Source organism: Stegostoma tigrinum, chromosome 23 (genome assembly GCF_030684315.1).
Source record: "Stegostoma tigrinum isolate sSteTig4 chromosome 23, sSteTig4.hap1, whole genome shotgun sequence".
Lineage (NCBI taxonomy): Eukaryota > Metazoa > Chordata > Chondrichthyes > Orectolobiformes > Stegostomatidae > Stegostoma > Stegostoma tigrinum.
In genome coordinates, this window is record NC_081376.1 from 31,559,445 (window position 1) to 31,571,699 (window position 12,255).

The 12,255-nt window shown below is 40.8% G+C and overlaps 1 protein-coding gene across 1 annotated transcript; it reads left to right on the forward strand.

The window, feature by feature from the left end:
- Window positions 1-769: 769 nt before the first annotated feature.
- c23h8orf33 (chromosome 23 C8orf33 homolog) lies at window positions 770-10,004 on the forward strand. The gene is made up of 7 exons (XM_048552325.2): window positions 770-894; window positions 1,981-2,068; window positions 3,084-3,174; window positions 4,511-4,758; window positions 7,512-7,602; window positions 8,412-8,558; window positions 8,793-10,004. The coding sequence occupies exons 2-7, from the start codon at window positions 2,060-2,062 to the stop codon at window positions 8,978-8,980; spliced, it is 774 nt and encodes a 257-aa protein (XP_048408282.1). The 5' UTR covers window positions 770-894; window positions 1,981-2,059; the 3' UTR covers window positions 8,981-10,004.
- Window positions 10,005-12,255: the final 2,251 nt, after the last annotated feature.

Consider the following 12,255-nt stretch of genomic DNA (forward strand, 5'->3'; position numbering starts at 1 on the left):
CCTTTAATTCCTACTTGATTGTATCAGCAACAGAAGAATGTGAAGGACTGGGGATCTAATGCACTGGACGGAGAAATCCTGCTTAAATGTCCAGTCTGCTCAAAAGTTCATATTGTACGTAACCAATTTGTGAATTGACTTTGCCAGTTTCACATTTGTGGCAGAGTATGTTTGATCAGTGCTAAATCACCTTTATGCATAACCTGGAATTTAGAAAGTGAATTCCCTTAAAAATATTCGCACAAAATGTGATTTGCTGGTAAGTGACTGCATGAGCAGTATTTTCTGAAACAAACAAACAGTCACAGAACACAAAATAGGAGGTTAAAAACAATTTTTAAAAAAAGAGACAACATGAGAGGCTTATTAGGGAAGAAACATAGAAATAACCGGGAGAAAACCGAAAATAAGAGGCAAGGCTGTTCTGAAAATGCGAAAGTGCAGAGCTTTGTAACATAGATCCACTGACCAGAACCGGAAAATAGAAACAGTTTGCCTATTATGTAAAGGTTGCATTTCATTCCCCGGCTTTGAATTTTTTCTGAATTCGAGAGCATTGAAGTGAGAAGAAAGAAAAAACATTCCAAATATTGGATAACAGACAGTAGACGAGAATATTCTGGAACTAGTTAATAGGCCAGACTGGAATGTACAGAGCTCTTAACCAATTCCAATGCATCCTGCTTTGCTTCGATTGTCACATGAATTTGTTCCCTCCATAATGGCGGCTTCCGGAGGTGTCCCACTGATGTAACTGGAAAGTGGTCTATCACTGAACCGGGGGAACAAATTGAACGACGGACACAGAACACCCGATTTCCGGTGGTGGCTGAGTGCCGAGAAAAGGAGAGTCTGAGAAACCTATTTCTACGGTTTCTTGTGAAACTTTGAAGGGTACGCACTCTCGACTAGAACCTTTTGAGATGACAGCCTCAGCTATTGTCAGACTTTTGTGGGTGAAATGATTCACAGTCGAAAGCTCCTGGTTCTAGAGCTTCACGTGGTTGGAAATGTAGATCCTGTCTTTTCCAAACCAGCCCCTACCTTTGGCATAGACTCTCAATCAAAACATTACGCAGGAGGATGTCCATCTGTCTGTGATGATCAGTGATCTGAGATTATCAATAAGTACAGGAACACCAGGAACCTCACGGGCTGTACACTGTATTCGAACGGGGTAACTCCAACCGGAGAAAACTATCAAAGCGACACGGAGATAACAAAGTGTGAAGCTGGATGAACACAGCAGGCCCAGCAGCATCTCAGGAGCACAAAAGCTGACGTTTCGGGCCTAGACCCTTCATCAGAGAGGGGGATGGGGAGAGGGTTCTGGAATAAATAGGGAGAGAGGGGGAGGCGGACTGAAGATGAAGAGAAAAGAAGATAGGTGGAGAGGAGAGTAGAGGTGGGGAGGGGATAGGTCAAAGAGGTGGGATGAGGTTAGTAGTTAGGAGATGGAGGTGCGGCTTGGGGTGGGAGGAAGGGATGGGTGAGAGGAAGAACAGGTTAGGGAGGCAGAGACAGGCTGGGCTGGTTTTGGGATGCAGTGGGGGGAGGGGATGAGTTGGGTTGGTTGTGTGATGCAGTGGGGGGAGGGAACCAGATGAAGGGTCTTGGCCCAAAACGTCAGCTTTTGTGCTCCTGAGATGCTGCTTGGCCTGCTGTGTTCATCCAGCTTCACACTTTGTTATCTTGGATTCTCCAGCATCTGCAGTTCCCATTATCTCAAAGCGACACGGATACCCTTTTAGCAAGCTTTCAACCTCGATCAACATCTTAGTAACAGGCACCAGTAGGAGCAGAGAGCTGGCAAGATTGTAGGGATTTTTTTAAGTCAACTTGTTCAAGATACAATAACATTCCTCTGGAGCTTGTACAACCTGAACCTGGGCCTCCCAAATCTGAGATAGAGACAATATCACTGTGCCTCACAGCTCCTTGCTAGTGTGATTTTATAGTGAGTCTTGTCTTTTCCTTCAGGTGCACAGATTGCTGCTTTGGGGAGGTGCCCAGGCTGCCAATGATCTGTTAAGCTGTTGGAGGTGTTTTGGATACTTTAATGGAGGAGGTGAGTGATTACATTATCGGAATTAAGACTATTCTAAGCTCTCTTTTCTCCTGACCCAGTTGCATGTTAATTGATTACTGCCCTACTCGATAGGGTGGCGGGCAATGTATTCACCAAAATGGTTAGGGTATGAACTGGGCCAGTCCTTTCATACAATTTCTTGAATATTTGTATATACAGGGGATGCAGCTTGTTGTGTCTTTGCCTGATTATCTTGACAATATGATTTATGAAAGGGAAATCATGTTTAACAATTTTTTTGAAGCTCTTTGAGAAAGTAACACGCTATGGATACAAGAGAACCAATGGATATGCTGTACTTTAATTACAAGAAGGCATTGATAAGGTGCCACATCAAAAGTTACTGCAGAAAGTAAAAGCTTGTGGTATAAGAGATAACATGTTAAGATTATAGTTAGAAGATTGTCTAGCTCATAGGAATCAGTAGGCATTCATGTCATTTTCTAGTTTAGCCATTGTAACAAGTGGTGTGCCATGGAGATCAGTGCTGAGTCTCATCTTTTCAGTTTGTATAAATGATTTGGATGAAGAGAAAGAAGGAATCATTGTTAACTTTGTTATCATTGCTAAGATAGTTAAAGTGAAGAGGATATGGCTGCAAATATTTATAGATAGGTTGAGAGTGGGGAAATAGCTAGCAAATGTAATATAATCTGACATAATATGAAATTATCCATTCTGGCAGGAAGTATAAAACTTTATCTAAATAGTAAGAGATTACAGAGCTCTGAGAGTGATTTTTGCTTCACAATGTATTTCTAAGAATATATTAGGAGTGCTAATGCAATGAATAGTGACACTTTAATATCACAGCACAGATTGTAATTATTATTACTTCTTGCGTGTGTTGAATATCTATTATGACTTCTGTTTAAATACTTGGATGGGAAGTGGATATTGTTACTCATTCTTAATTTTCTAGACCTGTTTTCTCAATGCTGCTTTACTATTGTCGCTCACAGATTGGTTCGCTAAAGCTTTCTGTCTGTTACAGAGCCTCAACAAGAACATCCAGGTGGAGCTGGATTGTGGGATCCAGCAACAACAGACTGGGGTCTCCCAGCTCAAACTGTCATCACAACAAGGTAAGCAGTCAATCCCTAGTGGACAGCCCAGTGTTAGTAGGTAGTGAGGGGATCTGGTTGGTGATGTCATGCTAACTGGTTTATAATTTCCTATTTTGGCTGTCAGTTCTTGAATAAAGAACTTCTTTTCAGTTCTGATGGACCCCAACCTGAGCGCATGCACTGTGAACCTCATCTCTCTGTTTCAGAGTTTTGAGGGAAGCTTTTTGTTCTTGGTAAAACCAAAACTTCCAGCTAACAAAAACATTTTCAAAAAAGAAAATATAAGAGTGTCCCTATCCTGAGATGTGGTTGATGGCTAAGATTATAAGAAACAGGCTCAGGATTAGGCCTTTAGGCCATTTGACACTGTTCCACCATTCAGTAAGTTCGTGGCTGATCTGATGTTGGTCTTAATCCTATTTTCCTGCCTGCTCTCATAACCCTCAGTTTCATTATAGATGAAAAATCTGTCTAAAGTGGCCTTGATTATAGTTGGTGACTTAGTCTCCACTGCAGGCTATGGATGAGAATTCCAAAGATTAATGACCGACTTCAGAATAATGAAAGGAATTGACAACGTTCATGCAGATAGGAGGAATGTTCTCACTGCTGCCTGCCTCCTGAGGCTGTAAGGTTTATTTATTTCACAAAATTAAAGAATATATTATCAAAAAATTAGCTAAGAGACTATTGAAAATAGAGATGCAGGATAATTCTGGTGTTATTTTTGAGACAGTTGAAATAACCAGGTGTAGAGCTGGATGAACATAGCAGGCCAAGCAGCATCAGAAGAGCAGGGAGGCTGACGTTTCAATTTTCTGAAAAAGGGTCTAGGCCCGAAACGTCAGCCTTCCTGCTCCTCTGAAGCTGCTTGGCCTGCTGTGTTCATCCAGTTCTACACGTTGTTATCTTAGATTCTCCAGCATCTGCAGTTCCTACTATTTCTGAGACAGTTCCTTGTTTCTCGATTGTTTTTTAAAAAAAAATGTCTTGTAGCTAATTGGCCAATTGTTTAAACCTGAACCTGACCCCAGAAAAAAATTTGACAAACCACTTCCACATACTATTGGCCGGTAGCACATGGGAAATGCCCCAGGAGTTGTATTCAGTCGCAAAGTGACAGAGTTCAGTTCCATTTTGCAAAAGGGAGCGAATGATAATTCCACTGAAACACATCCAGTTTCTAGCTGCCTGGAATTTGACACCTCCAACTCGGGCAGTCAGCGGCAGACTAGCAATGCTGTTGGTGTAAATGAAGATTCTCATCAAGGTGCAAAAGGAAGCAGAAAATCTTTACAGGGGCAGCAAGTCACAAGTCCGATTTTTAAGTTTGATTTTGTAATCCCTGAGGCAGATATTAAGCTACAGCTGGGAAACTGCACAGAACAATCTGTGCCTGTAACTCAGGATAAGAAGCCAAAGGAAGAACCCAAGCTGCTAAGCCATCAAAAGGCTAACCAGGTCAAAACTGCTCAGAAAAAGAAAAAGAAAGTGCGTTGCAATAAGCCCGTGGCTGAAGCTGAGAAGGATGGAGAGAGGCAGAGCAATGACAGAGATGGCAGAGACAGTAACTCCACAACTTCTGGAGCAGAACCGTGCCTGGTAAGTAGACACCAGAAACACTAAATATATCCATTTTTAAAATTTTTATTTCTTCATTGCAATTTATTTTCCCACCTATTTTTGGTATCATCTGCAAATTGATTCGTATTATGAATTTCTAGTTGTCCTGCTACCATCTCCTAGAATGCTAGGGCCATGGTTTCCGGCTTTCTGCCTCCCTCTCTTCTTAAATAGAGGTGTTGAGTATACAGTTTTCCAGTGTGCTGCGGTGTTTTCAGAATATGGAAATTTGGATTGTGTAGATGAAGCTTTACTCTGTATCTAACCCTTGCAGTATCTGCCCTCGGAGTGCTTGATTGGACAATGTAACAGTAGTTCTTTGATTTGTTCTTTAATGAGATGGGACCGTTATTATTAAATCCAACATTTGTGCCCATTCCTAATTGCCCTAGACCAGCTGCATTCTTGAATTTCTGCAGCCTACCTAGTTCACGATCTAACTCCAGTGACAGTGAAGGAACTGTGATTATAAATCCAAGTCAGTTGCTTGGAGGAGATATGTGGTGGTGGTGGAGGGTGTGAATAGTTAAGGTGATGAATGGTGTGCCGATAAAATGGGATGTGTTGCCACAGATTGGGTCAGAATTTGTAGTCATCCAGGAGAATGGAGAGTATTTGATCACAGTGAGGGACATACTTTGGAGTGACATTGGGTGAATTATTTGCTGCAAAATTCCCATCCTCTGACCTCCCCTTAGTATTTATAAAGCTGGCTCAATTCAGTTTCTGGTCAGTTGTGACCTCAGATGTGGACTGTGGGAGTTTCAGCGATGATAATGCCAGTGTCATGGAGCAATTGATTTAAGTTTTCTATCTCATTGCCTGGTGCTTGCATAGCATGATTTCTATTTTCCAATTAATGGCTAAACGTGAATCTTTTCCAGGTCCTGCTACAATTAGACATGGAATGCTTTAGTTTCTCAAGAGTTGAAAATTATCTTGAACAGGATATGCTTTTTTCATTCACTTGTGGGGTGTGAGCATTGCTGGCTGGCTGGCATTTTTACCCATCTGTAGCTGCCCTTGAGAAGATAATGGTGAATTGCCGCCTTGAATCACTGCAGCCCATGTGCTGTAGGATGACGGACCAATGGTGTTAAGAGGGGAATTCTGGATTTGTCAGCGAACATTTCACTTCTAACCTCATGATAGCAGGAACGTCATGAATTAGGGGGTCTGAAGATTGCTAGCAGTAGGAACCCTGAGGAACTCTTAGAGCAGTGTCCTGGCACTGTGATGATGAGTCTGTAAAAACTACAATAATTGTCTAACACAAAAACAGAAATTATTAGAAAATCTCAGCAGGGCTGGCAACATCCATGGAGAGAAAGCAGAGTTAACGTTTTTGGTCCAGTGACCCTCCTCGTAAATTTTGCTAGGGTTTTTTTCATGTCTCACTTAGTAAAATATTGCTTTAATCAGAAAGTGGAGTTACACCCACCTCACTTCTTAGGTTCAGAGCTGTTTTGATCATGTTTGGACCAAAGTTGTAACAAAATCAGGAGCTGTGTGCCTTTTTCATTTTTTTTTAATGGATCAGTGAATTTTCTACATTGTGAGATAGATGTCACAGTTGTAGTTCTAGAGCGTATGTATTCAATACTTCTGCTGAAAGGGCCCATAGACATTTCATTGCATCCAGCGCTTTAAGCAGTTTCTTTGTAACTTATGAGACAGGAACAGTTACATGAGAGTTGGAGTTGGTGCACTGAATAAAAAGGCATTCTGTTGCCCAATACAGGCCTTGTTTCCATAATGACGTTGCTCCGTACAGAGTAATACAGCACGGAAACAGTCCATCCTGTCCAGCTTTCCTAAACTGAACTATCTACATTTTCCTGCATTTGGCCCATATTCCTGTAAACTTTTCGTATCCATGTACCTGTCCAAATGTCTTTTAAATGTTGTATTGTACACCCCCAACAATTCCTCTCTCAGCTGGTTCCATATACACACCAGCCTCTGTGTGGAAGAAAGTTGTCCCATGAGTCCCTTTAAATTTTACCCCTCTCACCTTAAGCCTATGCCCTCTAGTTTAGGACTCCCCTACCCTGAGTCAAAGACTTTGGCTGTTTACCTTATCAGTGCCCCCATGACCTTATAATCCTTGCAAATCTTTTTTGCACCCTTACCAGTTTAGTAACATCCTTCCTGTAGCAGGGCAACCAGAATTGTAAGCCATACCCAAATGTGGCCTTACCAATGTCTTGCACAGCCATAACATGACATCCCAAATCCTGTACTCAGTGCTGTGACTGATGAAGACAAACATGCCAAACACTGCCTTTACCACCCTGTCTACCTGTGACACTGTTTTCAAGGAAGCTGCATTCTTGGGTCTGTCAGTTTGACAAGACTCCCCATGCCCCTACCATTAACTGTTTGAGTCAGACAGATAACCCTGGTTTGTCTCTCCAAAGTGCAAATCTTTGCACTTATCTGAAATAAACTCCATCTGCCATTCCTCAGCCTGTTGGCCCTGTTGAACAAGATCTCATTGTACTCTCAGATAACCTTCTTCACTGTCCACTATAACACTAATTTGGTGAAATCTACAAGCTTAGTAACCTTGCCTCCCTATATTTTCATCCAAATCATTTATATAAATGATGAAAAACAGCGGACCTTAGAGGTGATCTCTGTGCATGTTTGCTTTTTGTTTCTTTTGGTTAGGATATTTGAATCTTATCCAGTGGGTTGCAGTAACTTGCTGTTGTCTTCTTCTCTTCCAGACTTCAGAAGAGCAGCTGCGGCGGGAAGTGGACTGGTGCATTGAGCAACTAGAACTTGGGCTACGCACGCAGAAAGCCAAACCGAAACAAGGTGTGTTGTAGGATCTTGAATGGGATGGTTGTGTTAGTGGCCTTTTCCCATTCCTTTCTTCAGGAAATGTCTCTCATAGGGATAAGGTATCCAAATAAAATCAAGCACATTATCCAACTAGTGCAGGAAAGCAGCAGGACAGATAGAATTATATGCTAATTATTGATCAGATGTGTGCAGCTTTCCGAAAACAATACATATCATTCTGACAGTGGCCTTGCAATTCTTTCTCCAGGTATTTATCCAATTCGCTTTTGAGGTTATAAATGAACCTTAACAAGCATTATGTTTCAAAATGCAACTACCATCTACGTAATAAACATTCATTTTCATGAATTGCACATTCTGTTGTGAATCACCTTAAATTTGTGCCCTATGGATATCATAACTCATCTGTTGGAAACTTTTTCATGATATTTATTCTTATCTGATTTTAAATGCCAGTCAGTTCTCCCCTTAACCTTCCCTGCTGTCAGGATGTGTTTCATTGGGTTTACTGCTCACTCCTGATATGACCAACAGCAAGTGGAACTTTGCGATTAAAGGGTTCAACGTCAGGGAGAGGTACGCAAGCACCTTATCTGTGGAGGAACAATATAGTTGGCAGCTGTATGTAAAGTATCCCCTTAAAGTAGCCTGGTTACTTCCTCATTCATTTTTGCTCCTCTCCAAAGTTCCTGTAGAATGTGAAAATTAGACATGATTTGTCAGATAACCAAACACTTCACAAGGCCCTCACTGTACAATCGAATAGGCCAGTGATTTGGATAAGAGCAGAGAATTAACAGTAAAGTTTTTTACATTTGCAGCTGAGCAGGCTATTCGTGCACTGAGAACCCTCCGCAGTGAGAAAGCACCACTCGTGAAGAAACGGCAAATGATGAGGTCCATTTTTGGAGACTACAGGAAAAAGATGGAAGAGGAATGGCAAAGACAATTCAAATTGATGCTTGCAGGTCAGAGGGTCTATCCAGGGGCACTCAGGAGATGTGATCACACAGCTTCAATGGAATGGGCAAACAGTAAGGGGGAGAAGGGGAGCATTTGAGCAAGTAGATTGTGTGACTGACATGAGTTGCAAGTTGCGATAATGTGGGAGAGAGATTGCATGAGTGACAGGATTGAGAATGATTTGAAATATGGAGCCAAACATTGAGCTCATAGTAATGTGTTTTGGTTGCGTCTTTCAGCTACAAAATCTGCCAGCATCAAACCAGTTGGAATGCAGAAAAGGAGCCAAGTCTTTCGGAAATCTGTGAGCAACTTGAAAAGAGTTGGGGATTTCTCTGAATCTGACTCTGTGAATTCAGAAGGGAGCGCAGTTCAATGCATGCATGATCAAAACAGCCAAAGTCACTTCCGGTTTAATTTTTTCTGAGTAATATTCACTAATTGAAGTGTGTGGAACAAAATGTGTGTCACAGACCTTTGGCTGGCAAGGCAACATCTATTATGGGATTTTCTCTTCAAACACTTATTTTGCTGAGCTGAAAACAAGGATTGATTGTGTGGATTTGGACCATATCATTTGCCATTAAAGACTGATGCATTGAAACATTGTGCAAGCAGCCGTTTTGAAAGTTTTGGCGACTGCTGTCGGCCCTATCATTTAAATGAGAGATTTTTTAGGGAATTGGTCTTTCCGCATTGGAGTCTCTCCTGCCTTCCTTTCTTCTAAGATACCTCTCAAGCCCCTCCAGTCTGAACAAGAGAAGAATGAATGAGATTGTCAATGTGTGGCGATGGCTGCTGCAGAATTCAGGTTTCCTGTTCACTTATCTTGGGCAGACATTAAAATCAGTAATAATTTGGTCTGTCAGTGTATGGTTTTGTGATGTGTTAAGTAGAATATTTACAGGCAGCAGGAAACTGACTGCCTCTTCTGCAGACAACTTTTTTTAAACTATTAGCTGTTGTGAGAACATAAGTGTTGTGCTTGGAGTCTTTATTTTTCAGTTGTTTTGAGGGCTGTGTTCAATCCTATATTAGACCAGAAGCAGCCAAAGTCCATCTCTATTCATGTGCTAAAGGTGAATAAATTAACTTGTTTTTTTAATTCTGTAAAATGCAGTTCTGGTGCATTTAGTGTACACCATTGTTTTTCATGGCACAAATGAGACTGAAAACTTTAGGTCAGTTGCTGACTGTGATATTACATAGCAAACACAACAGTGCAAGTTACAAACAGAACAGTTCTCGCTCTGCACCCGTGTGTGCAAACTTTTCATGCCAAGGGCTATGCCACATCTGAAGATGCAAGTTGTATTTTGAGGGTGGGTGGGTATTTGTGTGCGCAACATAAGTGTTCAAGAAATAAAAAACTACAAAGAATAATTTTGGTATATAAACATACTTTTATTGTGATAATTGTACCTTCATTTCAATACAATAAAATCAATGTACTCTTTTTGTACACTGTTGTCAGCTTAATCTGAACAATGTTGTGGCTCACTTGTCTTAAAATGGCAAAGTCTGTTAGCACTCCTCCGAAAAGATGCTGCTTCCTGCATTTTCTTTCATATTTCCAGAATCTGGAATATTTTGCTTTAGTTTTGTCAATATAAATGCATCTTGGATCTAGCAAATGGTGTAACAAAAATCAGTGAAAGATCATGAGGCAATCACCCCATCTTAGAGTACAATGATCTATATCCTTTCCCTCCCTCATTACTACAGCTGTTTTAGTAATGTTATAATACACTTAGAGGTGCCAGCAAGTGTTAGAAAATTTCAACATGTTTCCTATTTTCTCAAGATACCTTACTTTAACCACACATTTCATTTAAACTTTTTAGGAAGAGAAGGATGAAAATCAAACTGTTGGTTGCATCTCCAGCCACTTTCTCAATACCGATACCACTCTTCAATGTTGTATCAATGATATGGTGGTGCTGGTGTTGGAGTGGGACAGACAAAGTCATAAGTCACACAACACCAAGTTTTAGTCAGAGATTTATTTGAAATCACAAGCTTGCGTCACCTGGGACTCCTTGGACGTAGCAGCATTTATGCTTCATTATGTGTCAAACCCTTATTCACCAGCAGAATTGTAACATCAGGTTTTTTGCTCAATTAAAAATGTGTTAGCAACAGGTTCTTTAGTCAATTACCTTACATTTGCAACCCCTAGATACAAACTGATTTCTGGCAGAAGTGCTTTGTCCATATTTACCATTCACTATCATGATTTTGAATGCCTGCATTAAATCCACCCCTACTTTCTTGGCTGTACAGAGAACAATCCCAGTTCTTTTTTCATCTCCCTATTTAATTGAGGTTCCATATCCCTGGTGCAATTAATTACAGCAGCCTGTAAAACCTTGACCAGGACCTATATACAGATGCAGGTTTTTAAAAAATAGATTTGCAACAATTCTAGTAGATAAAGGCACTACTTGGTATATTACTATGCCAGTACAGACAAAGGTCCCAGGACTACTGGCATCCATAGCACCTTTAGTGATGGAATAAGAAAAATAGGAAATAAAGCTATTTAAAAGTTGATTTTCCATGAACAGTATTAAAAGTTCATTAAATTATTTTACAAAGTTTGGAAATTATAATGTACATACTCTCAAAACCAAAAAAAACCTGCAGCAATCTAATAGCATCTTAAATGCCCTCTTACCATTTGTTACTCTCTCACTGCTCCACAAACACTTGCAAAGGAAGCCTGCCCCTGGTCTCCAATTACTTGCTACTCCAACTTTAGTGGGAAGTACTTGCATTAATCTCAAAAACTGCCCTCAATGCTCTCCAGAATCTAGAATTTAAAAAAAAACTTGATACCCATCAGGGTGCCTGAAAATTGCACACACGCTCTAAATTCATATTGCATCCCTTCCCTAACCTTGTGTACTTTCTCAGGTACAGTTGTTGTGTCCCTGTTTGCCCAGTAAAACAGGTACGGTATGAGAAAGATAAAATAAAGCTTGCTTTATACTTTCCATATTGAAGGCACCCAGGGCAAGTAAAATGCAGGAAAGATATAGAGCAACATTTGCAATGTTCCATCAAAAACTTGCAGGGCAGCAACAGTAGTATGGATACAGATCAATACCCATATAAATCACAAAACAATGGGATATTTTCCAAAGATTAAAAGCTGCTTGAAAGAATTGATTGTGTAAACTATTTTGATTTTTAAAAATTTCCTTTCAGATTAATCATCAAAAGATGCAAGTTCACTTTCAGAGGCCACACCTGAACCATGGTTTGGATACACTGCCCTCTAGCTATCAGAATAGGGCAGGCTTTCATGTGACTTTCAGTGAAGTTCATGATTTAATCACTGCGACCCCTTCTGACTCTTCAATGATGTTTAAAAAAAAGCTGATTGCATTGTTAGAAAAAACATTAGAAAACCTGTCCGTCTTCCCTGGACTGACCTATCCCCTCCCTACCTCCCCACCTACACCCTCTCCACCTATCTTCTTTACTCTCCATCTTCGGTCCGCCTCCCCCTCTCTCCCTATTTATTCCAGTTCCCTCCCCCCATCCCCCTCTCTGATGAAGGGTCTAGGCCCGAAACGTCAGCTTTTGTGCTCCTGAGATGCTGCTTGGCCTGCTGTGTTCATCCAGCCTCACATTTTATTATCTTGGAATCTCCAGCATCTGCAGTTCCCATTATCTCTGATCTTAGAAAAACATGTG

Coding starts and splice junctions, on each gene's coding strand:
- c23h8orf33 (XM_048552325.2), top strand. Junction 3,175..4,510: donor CAAACTGTCATCACAACAAG/GTAAGCAGTCAA, acceptor TCCCTGAGGCAG/ATATTAAGCTACAGCTGGGA. Junction 8,559..8,792: donor ATTCAAATTGATGCTTGCAG/GTCAGAGGGTCT, acceptor TGCGTCTTTCAG/CTACAAAATCTGCCAGCATC.